Source organism: Rhodamnia argentea, chromosome 6 (genome assembly GCF_020921035.1).
Source record: "Rhodamnia argentea isolate NSW1041297 chromosome 6, ASM2092103v1, whole genome shotgun sequence".
NCBI classification, from domain to species: domain Eukaryota; kingdom Viridiplantae; phylum Streptophyta; class Magnoliopsida; order Myrtales; family Myrtaceae; genus Rhodamnia; species Rhodamnia argentea.
Genome location: NC_063155.1, coordinates 23,543,106 through 23,564,433, shown reverse-complemented (window position 1 = coordinate 23,564,433; position 21,328 = coordinate 23,543,106). Strand labels below are relative to the sequence as shown.

At 38.5% G+C, this 21,328-nt stretch overlaps 2 protein-coding genes across 2 annotated transcripts; both read right to left on the bottom strand.

Annotated features, from left to right (window-relative positions):
* Positions 1 to 1,581: 1,581 nt before the first annotated feature.
* On the bottom strand, positions 1,582 to 6,704 carry LOC115753222 (beta-amyrin 28-monooxygenase-like). The gene is made up of 4 exons (XM_030691744.2): positions 6,120 to 6,704; positions 2,520 to 2,975; positions 2,229 to 2,416; positions 1,582 to 2,078 (listed from the first exon to the last, which is right to left on the bottom strand). The coding sequence occupies exons 1-4, from the start codon at positions 6,619 to 6,621 to the stop codon at positions 1,758 to 1,760; spliced, it is 1,467 nt and encodes a 488-aa protein (XP_030547604.1). The 5' UTR covers positions 6,622 to 6,704; the 3' UTR covers positions 1,582 to 1,757.
* An 8,015-nt stretch (positions 6,705 to 14,719) lies between these two features.
* Positions 14,720 to 17,189, bottom strand: LOC115753196. Its single transcript, XM_030691715.2, has 2 exons — positions 16,083 to 17,189; positions 14,720 to 15,175 (listed from the first exon to the last, which is right to left on the bottom strand). The coding sequence occupies exons 1-2, from the start codon at positions 16,421 to 16,423 to the stop codon at positions 15,112 to 15,114; spliced, it is 405 nt and encodes a 134-aa protein (XP_030547575.1). The 5' UTR covers positions 16,424 to 17,189; the 3' UTR covers positions 14,720 to 15,111.
* Between the last annotated feature and the right edge of the window lie 4,139 nt (positions 17,190 to 21,328).

Below are 21,328 nucleotides of genomic sequence, written 5' to 3'. Positions count from 1 at the left end.
TAAGGAGTATTACCAAAAAAATTCATAAATCTATGATAATTGTGTTAATTCGGTGTTAAACTTTACTTTTATAAATTCGGTCATAAATCTTCTGCATTTGTGTCAATTCAGTCCGTCTAACCAAATTAAGTTGGAAATAGCTAATGTGATGTGGCCAATGTTGACATGCACAATTTTTAATAATAGTTAAATTTTTTTTTAATTTTTTTTCTTTTTTCTTCTTTTTTCCTTTCTTTTTCCTTACCTTTCTTCTTCTTTCCGCCGATCGCCGGATCACGATAGCCTGCCAGAGGCAAGGGACAGCAAGGTCGATCACGCCGGCCCTCACCTTTAGCCAATCGCCGGACCTCGATGGCAACCAGTTGGAGAAAGAAGAAATGGAAGAAAAAATATTAGAATTTAATTGGTCTTACGCGGCCGATCCCAAGCTGATTCACACGGGCACCCGATAAAAAATCTAGAAACCGACCTTGGCCTATTTGGTTCTCAATCCTCGTACAGGTACCGAGTTTCGAATCGATTCAAAATCAAAACCTACAAGTCACTTAATTAAAAACTTTCATGACGATGATGATGAGGTTGAGCATTCCAACGTACGCTGGCCATTATAGTGTCATAGACTCATAATTGAGAGCTTTTGTGAAAATAATGCATAGGGAAGAGTAATTTAAAACGAAATACAAAAATAAGCAAGCCCATTCCAGAGTCCATCGGTTCGGTTCTCCATTTCCAAAACTAATAACCGGGTTTGATGGCTAGAGTTGATCTCCCTTACTACATCCGGGACGTACTCTTTAAAAGAAGGGGGAAGGGATAAGTATATTAGCAATTCTAAAACTTATCATGAAAGCATAATTGAGTCATAAAACTTATCATGAAAATGCAATTGAGTCTTAAAGCTTTCAAAAGGTGCATCAAGTCCTAAAATTTATCTCTAAAGTGCAATCCGGTCCTAAAACTTTCAAGAAATGCAATTACTGAAAAGACTTGATTTCACAAATTTGACAGGTTTTAAAACATGATTGCACTTTTTGAAAGTTTTATGATTAAAATGCATTTTCTAACAAATTTTAGGACTTAGTTGCCCCTTTTGAAAGTTTAAGAACTCAACTTCATTTTCATGACAATACATTTTCATGATGAGTTTTAGGACTTCTAACACACTAATCCCTAAAAAGAACAAACCGACTACCGGTTTTGACCAGTCCGGTTCTGAAATTGAATCGGCTTAATTATGCCAACAATGACACGGAGTTCCCAAGATCTACTGCGACATCATCATCTCTAAACATGAGATGCAATCTCATCACGAAAATGGATTTGGATCGCCTAACATTGGGATTTCCGTGATATGCGTGACATTACTCAAATCAGGCCGTCCAAATGAAAATGGACGGCCTGATTTGAGCTACGTCAAGTGTTGAAAGGGAGGGAAAAAATGTGGGTAAGAATTTTTTTGGAATTTGAAAAATTTTGAATTCCAAACGTGGCTCAAATCAGACCGTCCATTTTTATTTGGACGGTCTAATTTGAGTAATGTCACACATGTCATGGAAATCCCAATGTTAGGCAATCCGGATCCACGAAAATCGGGCAAAGTGTAGTATTAATCTCTTCTTTCCTTTTATTCCACTTTCATGGCAGGTGGGGAGTAAGATTGTATCGGGCGTCCATCGTAATTTATTACAAACCCGAGGACTCTTGGCCCCGACGATACGAGGAATAGATTGCAACATTGGAATAGACTAAGATCTTGATCACGAGCACGAGAGTCCACGGCGAAAACCGCGAGGTCGAAGACGGATGGGGAGTCCTTCGACAGGAGTGGGCATGGGATCGTAGATGATCTTCTCGTGAGGGATCACCAGGCCCCAGTCGAACCCGTTCACCAGATTGTGCAGGAACACGAGCATCTCCACCCTCGCGAACTCCTTCCCCAAGCACATTCTCGGCCCGCCTCCAAAGGGGGCGTATGAATACGGCGCAGGCCCCGAACCCTCGAATCTTGACGCATCGAAGCTCGCGGGCTTCGGGTGGAAGTTCGGGTCCTCGTGCGTTAGAGCAGCACTCCAAAACAGCTGCACAGGGGAAAAGATGACAGAGGCGTTCAGAAACAATCGAGCACGGTGCCGTCAGGCACGCACTTGAATCAGTCCCCGACCACCTGATTGTGCCGATCTTCGACATAAACCGAAAAGGAAATGGGACAACTTCGACCATTTATTTACCTTCCAGCCCTTAGGGATGGTGTATCCTTCGTACGTGAAATCGACCAAGGCCTCGCGAAAAGAGCCGGTAACCGGTGGGGTCATTCTCATGACTTCACATATGACATTCCAGGAATATTTCATTCTCTGCAAATCGTCCCATTGAAGCAACTCTCCTGGAGCTTTTGATGCTGCGATTTCCCGTTGTTCTGGCGACACAGACATTGCAAAATTTGCGCCATTAATGAAGCTCGTGAGTTCTTTATACATCGATATACAACAAGAAGCAGATTGAACAAAGTATGTGATTACCTGCAAGAATTTTGTCAAGGACATGGGGGAGTTCAGCTAGGCACTTGAGGAGCAACATGAGAGTGGAACTGGTAGTGTCGTGCGCCGCGAACAGGAGGTCCAACATGTTATTTATGATCTCCGCCTCCGGCATGAGCTTCCCGTTCTCGTCCCCGTTGCCCAGCAGGTGGGACATTATGTCTTGCGACGGCCGAGCCAACTCCTTCTCCAATTCCGCTCTTCTGTGCCTCACCAGCGCCCGGAGCTCCTTCCGGATGGAGTCCGCGGCCCTCTTGGCACGGTGAAATCTCGTGCCCGGGAAGTCGAGAGGAAGCGAGATCACTCCCTTGAGGAACACCTGGAAGTGATTGGCGAGCCTCGTGACGAGCTGCAGGTCCGTGATGCTCATGAATAACCGGCACGCGAGCTCGAAACTGTACAGCTTTAGGGTGGGGTACGCCTCCACCTGATCTTTGCCTTCACAACGAGCCACAAGTTCAAGCCATGAAGACATTACTTGAACCACGCAATTCTCTTATCTCAGAAATTGAAGTGGAAAGAAAACGTCCAGGATGAGAGATTCAAATGATCAGAAAATTCCAATCATTTTTTGTTGAAAGGTTTCTGTCCGCCGAGTGTTTTTAGCTTTAACTCGAAATCATGTCACGAGGAAAAGACGTTTCCAATTCATCGAACTCGTTACGTCGAATCTTGTCTCGCGGTTTAGGTTGAAGTGACGGGTCAATGACCGAATCGCAAATTAAAATCGCTCAAAAGCAGCACTAATGTCGACTGGATACATCGAATTGCTAAAGTGGTGCTACAATGGCGAGACAACACGTCAAATCCTCATTATCCGCAACGTTGATGTGGCGATATGCCATTATTGTGGGGCTTGAGGTTGGGAAAATGAATAACATAAGCAGTTAGCGTATGAATCACGTAAACCAAATATCGTATAAATGATTAATTAAGTAGTTCTCATAACTTAATTTACGTGAACGGATTTGTATGTTATTTTGGCGTTTGATGTTCCCTAGCCATTCAAATGAGTCATCAAATTGAAACTGATATTCCAATTGTTAATACATTCCCTGTGATGTCCTCACAACTTTTTCTTCTTCAGGATTGTCTTGAACTATTAAAAGGCATCCACTTTATAATAACTCATCAAATGAAAAGATTAATAAACAAATCTTAAACCTATTGTAATTGTATCAATTCAGTCATAAATATTTTTTATTTTATTTTTTGCCAATTGAGTCCTAAACCTTTTTGCATTTGTGCCAATTTAATCTACTGGTCAATTTTGACAGAAAATCGTTGATTTAGATGTTGACTATCCTACATGGTATGACCGAATCTGACATGGATAATTCTTAATTCTTAATTTATTTAATTTTTTCTGTTCTTTTTTTTCCTTTTAAAGTGGCCGGTGAGGGTCGTCGAGCCCTCATTGGCCACTGGGCAATGGTCGTGACACCCTAGTCCGTGGGCGGCAAGGGCCCAACGACCCTCGCAGGCAACGCCTAGCAAGACAAAGAAAATAGAAGAAAAGGAAAGGAAAAAGAAAGAGGAAAAATTATAAAATTATAAAAAAAAATATATTAAAATATTATGCACTCAAGGCCGATCGCGCCATTTAGGACAATTAGTATCCATGTCAACGATTTTCCGCTAAAATAAATCAGATTAACTGAATTGACATAACTAAAAAAGGTTTAAAACTCTGTTGACACAAAAAATTGACCAAAAAAAGTTGATGACTGAATTGATAAAATTGTAATAGATTCAAAACTTTTTTTTTATGATTTTGCCCCCTTCAAACTAATAATTCTAAGAAAAAAAAATTGTATGAACTAGCACGTTTAAATCCCTTGTTAAATAATTGATTAAGAAAATTATTATTCTTTAAGGTAGCGACGATGTTAATTAAGTGACTTGAAAAGTATATGGACGAAGGCGCTCTTGAATGTCAACCAGAAGAATCACTTTTAAATGCGAATGGCGACCACATTTTTATGCCAACACTATCCACATGCTAGTGGGTTTTGTTATTCCTTTTCGAAATCCGAAAAAAAGTTCGAGAATTTTTTGGATCATATTTTAGCTGATCAATCAATTACTTCTTCGAAATGCTAAAAAAAATTAATCGATTTTCATTTATTAATATACTATATGCCATACTTTCTTTGCTTATGGATTTGATTCTTTCGATGAATATAGGGATTCGTAGTGAAAATAATTTGAAATTTAGGAGTTCGAAGGGTACTATTAAGAATTGTCTTTGGATTGTTCTCAATTGAATAGATGAAGATAAGAAATAGTGGGAAGATATGTCTCAATCACGACAATTTGAAAATGGCAATAGTCTGAATTCCACTAGTGTCCGCCAGACACCCCAACAACTTTACAAAAATCCCCAAGTTTAAGATGAGGACAAAAATTTTTTGTCGTTTTCATGAAATTTAATTTCCTATAAAGTACACCACCTTTCTGAAGTTTGTTCGTACATGTTGAAAACGAAGATGTATGAAAAAGATCGTAGTTCGTCCATGTAGGCTATCTCAGCCTCTTTACTAAAGGATTAATTGCCTTTGATTCTTTTCACATTCAAAATATGATAACTGCCAAATACAGTTAATCCTCTGGTAAAGAGGCTGAGATAGCCTACATAGGCGGACCACGGTCCTTTCCATACATCCTCGTTTTTCAACAGGACCGAAAACGAGTGAAAATTTTGAACTCAATTGTATTTTATCATTAGAAATGACATGTAATGACTAGCGAATTGAAATCATCATCTTCTTTATTTGTTATGAAATCTATCAAAACAAGAAGGATTACAAAAAGAAATTATGATTCACATCCGTTAAATATAATAAACCGACTCTTGATGCGTTTGTTTTAGTGAATGTATTTTTCGAAAATTATTTTTTTAGACTTTCACTAATTTGATTCCCTGAAAATGACTTAGTCAACGAAAAACATTTTCCGGTTAACGGAAAATTCATGCATAAAATTAGGAAAGTTGATTAGTAAATCTAAAGAAGTGAAAATATTTTTCAAAATTGCTCATCTCGAACTTCTTAACATTTTTTATTATGTTTTTATATATTTAGTATTTAGTATTTTTTTATTTTCTATTCTATATTTGTATTTTTCTGTATTATCTTTTTCTTTTTCTTCTTCCTCCACTGGTCTCTGTTCCTTGGCGACGGCTAACGATCGGCCACAGACGTGGTCCATTGAGCTCAAGCTTGCTCATGGCTGCCGCCAATAGGTCACGGTGGAGGAAGAAAGAAAAAAGAAAAAGAATGAAATAATTTTTTAAACGAGATCCAAATGCCAGAAGGCGTTTTCTATCACATATAAGCAAAAATAAGAAAACAAATTATTTTACTGAAAATGATTTTTTGGAAAGTATTTTTCTTTTTTATTGAATTTTCCTCCAACCAAACGTACCCTTAATTGTTCTTTCAATTCTAGGATAGACGCTAGGGTTCGTCTAGAGGCAAAACAACCGTGTTAAACCAAATCGAGTAGAGCCTAAAACGAAATCTCCAAGTATAAGGATTAGGAGGATTCCTTAAGTAAAAATCAAAGCATATAACAACGGACCTTGCCATTGAGTCCTGAGATGGTGCTGAGTCACCTCATCCATGGTGCCCACGAACCTCATCAACGCATCAGGATTGAAGAAGCTCATGACCATCTTCCTGTCGGACCTCCCTTCATCGCCGACTTTGGTTATGAGGCTCGCCCCGATGAGCCTTCGCACCGAGCTCGGCCACCACAGCACCACCTTCTTGCCCTCGTTCGAGAACAGGAACTTGTTACCTGCCAGCCCGCACAGAACCACCGTCCGCTCGCCGAACAGCGAGGTCTTGAAGACGGTGGAGCCGTACTTGACGATCCGGTCCCGGATGAACTTGCCCTGGTTCCCGCCCCAGTTGGCCCGGAAGAATTCGAGGCTCTCGCCGAGGACCGGCCATCCGAGGCTGCCCGGGGGGAGGTTGAGGTGGGAGGTTTTGACTTTGAGTTTGGTTCGGATGAAGATGAGGCCGAGGAGGAGGAGGAGGAGGAGGAGAGCTAGGGCTGGGCCTAGACTTGGGAGTTGCATGGTGTGGGCACAAAGCTTTCAGGGAATGGTCGAGGGAGACACATGTAAGGATGAATCTGCCTCCGCCTTTCGATTGCTGGCCACGTAGCAAATCTTGTTATAATATAATGTGATTCCACATTTGATTGTTTCATTAAAGTTTATTAATCACATTAATTTGAGTGATAACTGTTCTCGTCTAAGAGTCATCATGCCCAACAATTACGATAACATTTTGATGGACAACGTTATCCGAAGGGGTGCGAAAGGGAGAATATAAAAGCGTCATCTAAATCAAACCCTCTAATAGTCGGTTTTCATTCCAACGTAAATTCAAAATATACGTTTTCACAGAGAACACGCACACCATCGCATAGAGAGGGCAATTGGTTAGAGGCACCTACCATCAACCGTACAACGCTCCTCGAATTACGATTTGTCAATCGTCTTCATCAATGAATGGAGGTAAGTAAAGATTCCTTACGTTTCCGCATTCGGTTCTGATTACACATGATTTTGTTTGACAATGTATAATCGGGACATTCAGTCTTTAAAATTACTTACATTTGGTATCAGAGCGTTAAAATCTCTGCCTTGATGTTTAGCGTTTGTTCATGAATGAATTATCATGTTTTGGGTGCAATTTTCGCGGATTTTGGGTAAATCGCAAATTAGGGCTTTTCTGGGGGAGGAGAAAATTGCCGATTCCGGCCAAATCCCAGCGAATCAAGGTCCGGATTTGGACCAGTAGGGTCGTCTCGCCATGAGCAACAAAAGCCCTAAGGTCTTTTGGAATTTGGAATTTGGGTATTCGCCGGAGGCTAATCAAGCGATAGGGTTTGCGGTTTTTTAGGGTTTCGCCCCCTGAAATTTGGGATGATTCCGGGCAAATTCTTCACCGTTTTCGTGGATTCTGACCTATGTGGTCGCACCGGCGTGTACTTCAAAACCCACCAATGATTTTTGGTGGGCCGTCGGAGGAGAATCGGTGGCGGAACAAGCAGCGGATTTGGCGGATGCAAGAACTGTTCGCGTTGTTTGGGGAAGAAGATGTGTAGGCGCAGCCATGGTGCCCACTTGCCCATGCGCCCACGTGGGAGTGTCTCCTTTTTTTCCAAAAAAAAAAAATGGGGCAAGAGTCCTGCTGCATTGGGGAAATGTGGGCTACGCTCATGTAAGCTTTTGAGTGGCCATATACTAGTTTTTTTCCCCCCGCACCGTCCTTTTCCTATTTTGTCGCTAATTGAGCCAGAAATTTACGGTTTTGCCCCCATTCAGTTTATTTGCGATTTTATCCGTTTAGTTAATCTACAATTCAGTCCCTACCCACGTAAATTTAGAGATTAGCCCTCATATGCAATATTAAGGGCAAAAGTACAGTAGGAGTGCCAATATTTATATATGACACTCACTTTAATGTCAATATTTTTTTTGGATCACTTCAATACTAAATTGGAGAAAAAACGATCACTCAAATGTCAATTTGGGCAAAAATGATTACTTAAGTGCCAATTTCGGTCAAACAGTACACGTGATATTTTTTTATTAATTTCTTAATATTATGTGGAATTTTTTTTTAAAAAGTTCGTCCACATGGCATCCACGTGGCAAGTTTTCTTTTGAAATTTAGTTCACGTGAACTCCACTGGGACTTTTAAATCTAAAATTGAGTTAATTTTTATAAAGTAAACAAAAAAATAACTTTAAAAAAAAAAACTTGCATTTGCAACGACAAGGGCTGTCGGCCCTTGCCGCCACCGCTCACCATCGCCGGGCGGCCTGCAATGGGTGGGGGAGTGTCCGGCAGGGTCGCCGATCCCCGACGACCCCCGCCGAGGCCTCGCTAGGGGCCGCCGAGGCCTAGCTGTGGCTAGCCAAGGCCTCGTAGACCCCACGGCGAGGCCGACCTTGCCCAGATCCGGGTGAGGTCGAGCTTCGTCATGGCTGGGCGAGGCCAAAATCACTCAGCCACCGCTCGGCGTGGTTGTGGCGTGGCGATTCCGGGCCGGCCGTGAGGTCTGTGAGGCCTCGGTGGGGGTCGTCAGGGATCGGCGACCCCGCCAGGACCCATCACCGACCACCGCCGGCGATTGTGGACGGCGGCGGCGGTAACGAGGGCCGTGAGCCCTCGTCGCTACAAGTTATTTTTAAAATTAAAATTAAAATTTTTTAGCTTATTTTCAGTTTTTTAGTTTATTTTTATTTTTTTTAATATTACGTTGATTTTTTATTAAATTTTAATTTTTTTTTTGCTAATCGGGATGCTCCGGCGAGCCACGTAGACGCCACGTATGCTTTCTGGCGATGCTCACCGGAGTTGGCATTGAAATAATCGTTTTTCAAAAAAATTGGCACTTAAGTGATTGAAAAAAAAATATTGACACTAAAGTGAGCATTGTACACAAATATTGGCACTTCTGCTGTACTTTTGCCCAATATTAAGTATATTTTGTTGTAATTAAATGTCTAGTGATCTATAGATTTTTTAAATTAATTAGAGATTAGCCATAGCAACTCTAATTGATTAAAATTATATATTAAGAGCCTCTAGATCACATATAGTAAAGACATTTACTTGTAATTAATTATATTAATTTAATAAATTTTATCCCACAGAAATTTTTATTTTATTAATATGATTAATTAGGTTGAAATACCATATTATTTTTCTTAATTTCCCCATAATGACTAGGAAAAAGGAATATAATATGATAGTTTCTTCATACAGTTATTATGAATCTATTTAAATTAGAAAATTAGCCCATATGCAGTTTTTGATATTATTTAATTCATATTATATAACTTGTTTTGCATTAATAAAATATGAATTAAGTGAATTTGCCTCAAATATTATGACGTAAGCTTGTTTACTTTGTTAATTATGCAGTTTTACCACCTATGAATTTCTTTGAATTTAAGAATGATGTTCCCATGTTGAATGGTGAAAGTTACAAAATTTGGAAGGAGTTAATCCTTCTTCAATTGGAGTGCATGGACATTGACTATACTATAAGGAAAGACGAACCATCTACTCCTATTGATACGAGCACTACAGCTTAGATAGCCCTTTATAAACGATGAGAGCGATCCAACCGCCTTAATGCGATGTTCATAAGGACAAAAATTTATCCTAGTATTCGTGGTTCGGTCTCTCAGCAACAATGCTAAGGCTCCGTTAGAGGCCATTGGTGCACAATCCGAGACTTCAAAAAAGGCGCATGCCATGATCCTAATTATGACGTTTTCATCGTTGAAGCTCACGAGTGTTAAAGGTGTGCATGAGCACATCATGAAGATGAGGGACATAGTAGCTCAGCTAAAGAATCTTGAGGTTGATATATTTGAATCTTTTCTTGTGTACTACATCTTGAATACTTTTCCCCAATAGTATGCACCTTTCAAGATCTTTTATAACACACATAAGAACAAATGGTCAATTAATGAACTTATGACCATGTGTGTTCAAAAGGAAGATAGGCTGCTTATGGAATCGGGAGATAGTGTTCATTTGACAAGGCAAATAGAAAGAAAATGGTAAAATACCTCTCCAAGCTGACATTAAGAAGGAATCCAAATGCTTCTTTCGTAAAAGGAAAAGGCATATGAAGAACAATTGTCAGCAATTTAAGGTCCGGCTCGAGAAGAAAGGTAATCCAACCTCGTATGTTTGTTATGAATCTAATATGATTGACGTAAGTCACAACACTTGATGAATTGATTCTGAATCTACAATTCATATTTTGAATTTCTTGCAGGGTTTTCAAAACCACAGAAAACCAATGGGAAATGAACAATGCATCTATTCTGGAAATAAGATGCGTTCGCATGTGAAAGCTATTGGGACATGCAGATTAGTTCTCAATAGAGGATTTGTTTTAATTTTGGAAAGGACCTTTTATGTACCAAGTTTCTCTAGAAATTTGATTTCTATTTCAAGACTATTACCGTTTGGTTACTCCTGTAACTTTTCAAAATAGACTTTCAGTTTGTAATATAAATCTAAAATTGTTGGGAGTGGTATTCTGCCTGATGGTCTTTTTCGAATTAATTTACAAGGCAATGCCTTTTATAACGCGATGCGTGTTCATGATAACGTTGGCATAAAACGATGTGTTGTGAATGAAGATTCCTTTATATTGTGGCTCCGGAGATTGGAATATATCTCCATAGATAAAATTAAGCAATTAGTAAATGATAAAGTACTCGGTACTTTGGATTTTACTTATCATTGCACTTGCGTGGACTGCATAAAAGGAAAGCAAACCAACAAGTCAAAGAAAGGTGCTAAGAGGAGCTCAGAAGTATTACAAATCATACATACAGATATCTGCTGTCCGGATATGGACTTACATGGTTAGAAATATTTCATCACCTTCATAAATGATTACTCGCGTTTCATGTATCTCTACTTACTTCATAATAAGCACGAAGCCTTATATGCCTTTAAGGTATTCAAAGTCGAAGTAGAGAAACAATGCGGTAAGCAAATTAAAATCGTGAGATCAGACAAAACTAGAGAATATTATGGTAGATACATTGAAGATGGACAAGTACCTAGTCCATTTGCGAAGTTTCTTCAAGAGCATGGGATAGTTTCCTAATACACCATGCCTAGGTCTCCGGACCAAAACGGTGTAGCGTAAAGAAGAAACTGAATTTTCTTGGACATGGTGCAGAGTATGCTTAGCAGTTCCAAACTTCCTAAGTCCCTATGGACTGAAGCTCTTAAGACAATAGCTTATATATTGAATCGAGTTGCGACCAAGGCTATCCTAAAGACACTTTTTAAGTTATTCAAAAGTTGAAAATCGAGTTTGCGACATATACGAGTTTGGGGGTGTTCGTTTGAATTAAGAGTCTACAATCCAAAGAAAAAGAAGTTAGACCCAAGGACTATAAGTGGATATTTTGTTGAATAAGCCGAAAAGTCCAAGGGATATAGATTTTATTATCCATCTCATACCACTAGATTCGTGGAATCGAGAAACGTGAAGTTTCTTGAAAATAACTTGATTAGTTGGATCGATTGATCAGGAAACCTTGTTCTTTAGAAAAATCATTCGGATGTTCAACCTTCTACATCGAGTACTAGATTGCTTGTTGTTAATAACGCCCCTCAAGTCGAACCGGAATCATTGAGACTCCACGACACACTGTTATTGATCTAGTAGATCCGATTGTTCAAGAATTACCAGAAACTGTTGAATAACTAGTTGAACGACATGTTTCCTAGGAGAACATCGATGCAATATTAAGAAGATCTACTAGAATGAAGAAATCAGTAATTCCTAGTGATTACGTTGTGTATTCGCAAGAATGAAGGAGCCGAGAATGATCTTGAAATATTTTCACAAGCCATGAATTGGGATAAATCCGATTTGTGGTACAATGCCATGAAGGAATAGATGAATTCTATGGCATCTAACGTAATCTGTCATAGAATTCATCTATTCAGTTGATGGGTCTTTAAAACTAAGAAGGACTCGGTGGGCAACATTGAGAAATATAAAGCCAGACTCATTGCCAAGGGATTCACTCAAAAGTAGGGAATCGATTACACGAAGATTTTTTCTCCGATATCTAAGAAAGATTTTTTTTTTCATATCATTTTGGCATCGATTGCCCATTTTGACATGGTATTGCATCAAATGGATGTGAAAATAGCGTTTCTCAATAGAGAGCTAGAGGAGGAGGTTTACTTGAAACAACTAGAGGGATTCTCCTCTTGTAATGATGAGCATTTGGTATGCAAGCTTAAGAAATCTATATATGGCTTGAAACAAGCATCTCATCAATGGTACTTAAGGTTTCATAGTGTCATCTCTTCATTCGATTTTGTAGAAAATGTCATGGATCAATATATATACCAAAAGGTCGGTGGGAGCAAAATTTGTTTCCTTGTGCTGTATGTGGATGATATTTTACTTGCAACCAATGATAAGGGGTTGCTACATTGGGTTAAATAATTTCTTTCTAACAGTTTTGACGTGAAGGATATGGACGCGGCATCTTATTTCATTGGCATCAAGATTCATAGGGATAGGACTCAAGGCATTTTAGGACTGTCTCAAGAAACCTATATCAATAAAGTTTTAGAAAGATTTCGGATGAAAGATTGTTCATCAAGTACAGCATCTATTGTGAAGTGTGATAAGTTCAATTTGAACAAGTACCCGAGGAATGATTGAGAAAGGGAACAAATGAAAAATATTACATATGCTTCTGCTGTCGAAAGTTCATTGTATGCTTAAGTTTGCACTCGACCTGGCATTGCATTCACTGTGGGAATGTTGGGAAGATATCAAAGTAATCCAGCTATTGACCACTGGAGAGCTGCAAAGAAGGTGATGAGGTACCTTCAAGGTACAAAATGTTACATGCTTATGTATAGGCGGACTGATAACCTAGAGATAGTTGGTTATTCGGATTCGGACTTTGCTAGTTGCGTTTATTCTCGAAAATTAACATCTACATACATCTTTATATTTGCTGGCGAAGCCGTATCATGGAGGAGTGCGAAGCAGACCTTAGTTGCTACTTCCACTATAGAGGTTGAGTTCGTTTTTTATTTTGAGGCCACCTCGCATGGTATGTGGTTGAAGAGTTTCATTTCGGGACTTAAAGTTGTGGATTCCATTGCTAGGCCATTAATGATGTTTTGTGACAATTCAACTGCAGTTTTCACGGCTAAAAACCACAAGAGTGGTAGTCGAAGCAAGCACATCGACATTATGTATTTAGTCATAAGGGAACGTATTAAGGAAAAAAAAAAAGTGATCATAGAACACATTAGCATTGAATTGATGTTAGCTGATCCTTATACTAAAGGCATGCCACCAATGAGATACAAGGATCATGTGGTTATGATGGGAATAGATCTTATCATGTAATTTTTATTCATATGGACGAATTAGTGAAACTCTTATTTATTTATGATATTTTTTTCTCAATCCTGGTGTACACATTCATTTATTCTAAGAAAAATAGTAATCTTTGACTTGGAATAAACTTCAAGTTTATTCATTAAGTATACATATCATAAATATAGGGTTTATTCATTAAGTCATATTATCACATATGGGCTGATTTAGATGAGATAAAGTGCATTGTGATACATGGAAGATACTACTCATTCTAAGAGAACATATCGCCATGATTCGTGTGCTTTGTCTTCAGCATGAAGTTTTTGTGAATTTAGTTCAATATTTCGTTTGATGAAATGTTGGGATCAAGTGGGAGAATGTTACAATACATTATAGATAATGTGATCCCACATTTGATTATTTCATTAATGTTTATTGATCGCGTTAACTTAAGTGATAACTGTTCTCGCCCAAGAGTTACGACACCCAAAAATTACAATAACATTTTGATGGACGACGTTATCCGAAGGGGTGCAAATGGAAGAATATAAAATGGTCATCCAAGCTAAACCCTCTAATCGTCAGTTTCCATTCCAATGTTCATTCAGAACGTACGTTTCTACAAATAACACATTCCGTCGTATAGAGAGGACAATTGGCTAGAGGCACTTGTCATCAATCACACAAAGCTCCGCGAATTCCGATTTGTCAATTGTCTTCATCAATGGTTAGAGGTAAGTAAAAATTCCTTACGTTTCCGCATTCGGTTCTAATTATACATAATTTTATTTGAAAACGTATAATTGGGACGTTCGGTCTTTAGAATTACTTATAAATCTTTGTTTCGTAGATGCTTTTGGGAGTCAAAGGTGGGAGACTTGACTTGAATGATGTCCACGTATTGACAATATTACGTAAGTCACATGAACATCTCCAAGCTAGATATGAACAAAGGGCATGCCGAATTGAAGATAGGCAAAAACCTGAAATTTTGTAAATAAAGCGACTCGACTTATGCGGCTCAAGAAGGAAATTACTCGATTAAACTTGCCCGATTTGCGATTCGGGTTTTACCGGCACTCACAGCCGTGCACTCGAAATGTAGTAATCGAGTCTGCTGCCTCCAGGTGAGACATTGCTGTACTAAGTTGGGCAGCAGTATGTTTTCCGTGGCTACATGTATTTTTTAGAAGGAGCTGATTATGTAATGGATGAATCTAAGTCTCTTGTTCCCATTTTCTCAGTGAAAATTTTTGGGCTGCCACGATAGAAAGAACATCAAGATGAACCCCTGCATCCTAACCTTGGAAACGCAACATGTAACTGATGGTGGCGAAACGAGGAAACATTGTCTGATTCTCAGATCAAGGAAAAGTGAATTTCTATGGTATGAATCCCTCTTCTTGTATATGTCTTTTAGTTGGCTTCAAACGATACTTCAGATGCACTTTCGTGGATCAAGTGCCTAGATCTGCAAGATTGATTCAACATAATGAAGTGTCGAATCCGGAGCCGGAATTGCTGCAATTGATGGAGGTACTCGATCAGGAAGTCGATATCGATGCAGAGAACTGTCTAGCTCACCGATGCAGGTGGACACAATGTGGAGACGAGAAGCGCAAACTGTTCTTTCATCTCTCCGGTCTGATCAAAGAATGACACAGACGCAGCCTCTATTTGTCTCTGCATCTTTGTAGTTGTCGTGTATTTCACTGCGCGAGGAAACAGAAAATGCATGAACAATCAGATTTGATGCATTTCCCTGGAAATAACACAAACAGAGACTCTTAAGTAGAATTGGCAATGCAGATTGCAGCGAGACAGTTAAAAGAAAAACTGGCAAAGCCATCGTGACCTTGACCTACACCCATAGAATTTAGATCGATCATCTCCGGCAAAAGACAGTGGAAAGAAGCGGAAATGCTTGGATGTCGACGATTTTAGCAATGTATATCAGGAAGCCCTTAAGCATATACCTTCAATCCAACATGTATTATACATTCTACCTGTCTGCCTCTGCATGAGATAGCTGCTAAATAAGACCTATTCTCGTGTCACGCTCTTGCTCTCTCCTCTTTTCCTAGATAAGAGGACTTTCTCTTGGCATTCGAGCAAGTTGCTACGATCAATTTCTTCTGCAGGCTAGGATTTATCATACTATGTTGGAAAAGGACCATTTTCAGAAACAAATTTAAGCAGTTCAAGGCCTATCTCTATGATTAACTTTGTATTTGCTCGTTCATCGTCTCCGGAAGTCCCAAATTAGGAAATTAAATTGGAACTGCTGCTCATCCTCAGCACAATGATCCCATTTTCTCAACTCAGTGAAAGTAAATAATCAATGATCTCTCTCACAACTCTTGCTCCCTTAGACAACTCCTGTACCGTGTCACAGAAAGTCCAACCTAGTACTTGATGGCCACTCTAATGTTTCCTGTTGGGAATGTCCTCACATTCTAGTAAACAAACATGAGACTGCTCTAGAGAAAGTGAGATCCTTCTCGGTTTATGTACAATATGTCATACAGCTAATCGAGCAATCCTGGAGAACAGAGTGAAAATTAACCACTCACATCCGTAACATCTTCAATAAAAGATCAGGAAGGCAAAAGTGCAAACCTTGACTCAAATTCTCTGACCTCAGAAAGTTCTTTCCCCATGAAATCCATCCATTGGACTTGCTTTTTCCTCGACTCTTTGGTCTCCAAAGTTGCCTTCTTGAGACTACTCTTGACGCAATTACCAACTTCGCCTTGTTGATGTTGCTGCCGCCGCTCATCATGCTTGACCTCATTGGTCTGAGCAGACAACTGATGAGAAGCATCAGGGACAGAGACAACTGTGGAAGGAGGGACATGAGGGGCACTTTCCAATTTCAGTGGTCCCGGTGTGTAAATATGAGGAGCAGGTTTGCAGAAGCAGATGAAAGGGCAATGTAATTTGCAAAACAAAAACCTCATCAAAAAGCCAAAAATTCACTGCTCTGGTAATCAAAAACATGTGTCAACCCACACTACTTCTGCACAAGTAAAGAGGAGGAAAAAGAAGATTGGAGGAGGAACTGGAAATCTGTAGAATTTCAAGATTTGCGCAAGGGTGGGGGAGAGAAGCTAAGAAGCAGAACATTGAATGTAAATTGCTCAGAACACCCAAATTGGGAGATCATCACCAGAAGCAAAACCAAGTTCAAAGGAGAAAAAAGAGAGCTTTCATTTTCCAAGGAAAATAAAATCAGATGGTTGTTCTCCTGCTGAACAACCTTAATTTCGTAGGACTGTCGGTGCCCTGCTCTGATCTACAATGGTGGAAACTTTGGAGGCAATCGGTTTAACCCTGTGGAAGATAACAATGCTACCCTCTTTGTTTGGACACTCCACTCCATCATCAAAGCTGAAACTGGAAGAAACCCATCTCCAACCCGGAAGTGGCGAGGTCAAGAAAGAACAAAAAGAAGGAAACTACAGCTGGGAAGTCGAGAGAGAGAGATAGAGAGGGGACAATGGAAGATCAGGGAGGGAAAGAACAAGACAACTGTCCGCAATTGGATGACGTAGACTGTTAATACCTCCCCAGAAGAAATACCAACACAGTAAAGATTGCCATTCCCATACTTTGCCGACGACAACTTTTGGATTAAAAAGTTGCTTTTCTGAAAAGGAAAAATTTTTACCAACCAGCATGCAATGGCATCATTTCTTCAGGTGTGGGTTTCTAGAACTTTTTCCTCATGATAACCAAGAAGAGAGAGGAGAGAGAAAGGGCGACGTTACATGATGCGCGAGTCGTTCGTCCTCGTTCTTGAACCCAGCAGCATTCCCATTTGCCGATGCCAATCAATCCTGCAAATGTCTCACGAATCATAATCATTCTCTAAAAATGTTTCATTTTTTTTTGTCTGCCTTCAAGAACAGAAATTGCATAAGCGGCAGTATAAACATTCGGTTACACATTGGTGTCGTCCGGTTCAACTTTTGCTTGTTTCAAGTCCTTATTTGATATGACCAAAAAAAAAAAAAAAAAAAAGTCCTTATTTGAAATTTCTCCATTTCTTACTATAAACTAAAGACAAAAGACTGTACTCTTTCCCCTTAGTGCCCGGTTGGATACTTTAACGATTGATGGGATTTGCTTATCTTAGGGTCCTAAATCTATTTCAATTTTGCTTATCTTAGATCCCGACAACCTCGCCGGCCTTTAGTGCAAAAAAATAAAAATAAATAAAAATCATAAAAAATCAATTTTTTTAAAATATTAATAAAGATGTACCATGTAGGATGATTAGCTTCAACGTCGGCAATTTTTGACCAAAATTATTCAGATTGATTGAATTGAGACAAATGTAAAAAGTTTAGAACTGCATTGGCAAAAAAAAAAAAAAAAAGGATTTCCTCGTTGATTTATCTAGTCATGCAATACTTATTGAATACATAGAACAAAGTGCATTTCGAAAACTGAACTGGTACAATTGCAAGAAGTTTAAAACTTTTTTTTGGTAATTCTCCAGCTTATCTCGATAAATTGGTTTTCGGTGCTGGATTCGTAAGCCACGTGAAGCATTGACGGATGCAAAAGAGGCATATGGCAAAAGTCATCTTTATGCGAATGATTAGCCATTAAAGCTTCCAACTTTGCCTCACATTTGTGCTTTATCCATCATAATGGCCTTGGAACATCAAGTCTCTCAAGTTTATGCCTAAGAAGATTTGGGCCAAAGCAATCTAAAAACCTCCACTTCAAGACAAAGAAAGATGTGATTATCTAAGGCCTTCTTCCTAATGCAAGTTTCGTTTTCTTCTTGTTTAATTCATTCTTCCTCTTGTGAGCTTCCCCACCCCCGAAAATCCAAGGTGGACCCTAAAGAAAGGTGATTGCAACCACTACTTAAATTTTCCATGATTTTTTGCGTTTGGGGTAGAATTCAGCAGTAGCTAACAAGGCAAATTTGATATTGCATAACTTAGTTTTTTGTTTCCCCCTCTATTGAAGATCGAAAAGGTTATGCGACCTTTAATTATTTCGAGCATCCTAATTAGAATGAAATAGAAAAAATCGCGTGATTATTTTGTCGCCACGGGTTAAGAGGGTTTTGGATTCCCACCTCCGAATGTACCATATTTATTAACATAGACGCAGTCCTCGAAATTTAACATCTGAATCAGGTAGGACATCAAAAGAAGCGAGGTAGGCGACACTTGAAATTTGGAGATCACATCGTTGTCAAAACCAGTAAAGGACCAAACTTAGTGCAATGAAATTTGGCCAAAAAAAAAAAAAAGGTGAAGTGTAGGCTTTATTAAATTGCCTTTTTGTCGATGGATGTAGGGGACATCCGCATGCTCCGTAGCACTCACCTGTAGGAACAACAAGGGCTCTTTTGCTAATTTCTCCAAAAGATGTTTACAGCATGCAATGAACTTTTTGTCGTGGTTTGGAATTTTACTCAAAAAGAGAAAACTCTTTGAAATGAGAGGAGTGGCGACTCAAATCTTGTACCTAATGCCTGGTGGTACATACTGTACATTGAGTAGAACCATGTGATTACAATGGTCCTCGAGTTTCATGCGATACTGATGAATTTTTACAAATTAATTAGGTGATTGAGTGGTTATGGCTCAAGTCGGACATTTCCTAACGGGTCGAAAAACTTTATGGTAAGATTCATAGGGATGATTGCACGAGTCATCCCTTCCTATTTTATCACTAATAATAATAAAAAAAGAATCTCAATATAGGTTATAGTTGGTTTAATTGGCTTGGCTGTGACAAACTGTTCTTGAGATGTTTACGAACAAAATATAGTTTCATTTTATATAATTCCATGTGATTAATTATTAGATTTGTATTACCAGTTGCCCTACATTTCTTTCGACAAGTTTTGGCCCCCCCAATTTCTATTCAACGTGCATGAGCAACAGGGGATAATTACCAACAAAAAATTATAATTTTACGGTGGTCAATTTAGTACTAAACCTTTTAATTTGGTCAATATAGTCCTAAACTTTTGACCATTTGTCAATATAATCCTTCCGGTCAATTTTGACCAAAAATGTTGATGTGAATATCGGTCGTCTAATGTGGCAATTCCAACGTTAACTGGACAATTTCTGCAATTTTTAAAAAGAAAATCGAATTTTTATATATATTTTTTCTTTTTCTTCTCTTTTATTCTTTTCTTTCCTTTTTATTCTTTTTCTTTTCCAACCCTAGGCCACTAGGTAAGCGATTTTTTATCAAAATTGACCGAAAGGATTAAATTAGCAAACTGTCAAAAGATTCAGAATTAAATTGGCCAAATTAAAATATTTAACATTGAATTGACCGATATATAATAAGTTTATGACTCTTGCGGTAATTTCCCTCGAGCAACATCGTTGGACAACATTTGACTAGGAGATACATCGTTTACTACGAGACATTCTAATAAACATATTAGATACACATGCTATCGAGCAATGTTTATGAGATATTAAGGAGATAAATTTTCGCTCATGATAACAATTGAGGAGTGTAAAGTCAAATTGTATTGTCGATTTTCATCGACTTCTAGGAGGATCGGCCTTAGGAAGTCCTCTTTGAGTCCACATATCGAAGGAAACGAGAAAAGTCATTCGTCAATTCCAGGTATTTCTGTGAATATTTGATTGGGATTCTGCACTTTATTTAAAGTGATTGATACCAGGGAAACATAGAGTCTAACCCAAAATTATGGTTTTCCTTGATTTTCTCAAAAAAAGGGACATGAAATCTATATATTGATCTAGAGAAAGTTAAATTATATTGAAGTAACAAGAATATTGAGTAAATTTCTTGTTCAATGAACGAACGAAAATGTAACTGATGGGATACGACATTCCTTACAACTTAAACAATATGACGTCTACTGTCTATGAAGTTGTTGACAGACAACCATACATAATCAAGGGAACCGCTTGAAATAATTACTCGAAATCGAGGGCATTGTCTTGCGGTTTGTGTTGAATTTCAGCTCCTTGAAAGTTTGGTTACTACAGATCGACACATAGATGGGTTAATTGAGCAAAATCTAATTAATTTATGGGTTGCCAAATCAAATATTTCTGGGATTACAATTTGTCCTAAGGTATTGTACTTCCCGTTTATCACGACATCTTTTAGAAGCTCTTTGACGCAGAAACTTCGAGGCGAGGTTGGAAAATGATGAAACGTTACTAAAAGATACACGCAAACACATAGCAAAAAAAACTAAATAAAATGTATTTCAGAATATATGGTTATAAAATAACACGAGAGCAAGAAAATCATTTAGGAAAAGACAAATTAATTGATAGTGTGATAAGATTAATTATGGATATGAATTTTAAAAGGGTTAATACTACGGAAAATCCCAAACCGATACACCTGTGACAAATCTATCTCTGATTATTTTTTTTTTACCACAAAAAATCTTAAACCGACACACTTGTGACAGATTTATCCCAAACCGGCACACCCATGACAAATTTACCATACGTTAGTTTTCATTAAATCTAATCGTTAAATTGCTAAGTTGGATGATATATGGAAGTTCATGAGTGTACCGGTTTGGGATTTTCATCCTATATTTATCACAATTGTATTAATTTGAGATTTTTCAAGGTACTATCCCAATTTAACGAAGGAAAAATTTGTCACAGGTGTATCAGTTTAGAATTTTTCGTGATGTTAACCCATTTTAAAAAATCGTTTTGCAGGTAACTATAATTTTAGACAATTGTAGTTATTAATTTTTTATAGACGATACATATGATGACTTTCATTACTTTTAATTAGTAAATTATAACCGAGACTTTCCAAGAACCCCAATGCAGACAGACCAAGCTCAAAATTGACTTTCTTGGGAGCAAGAG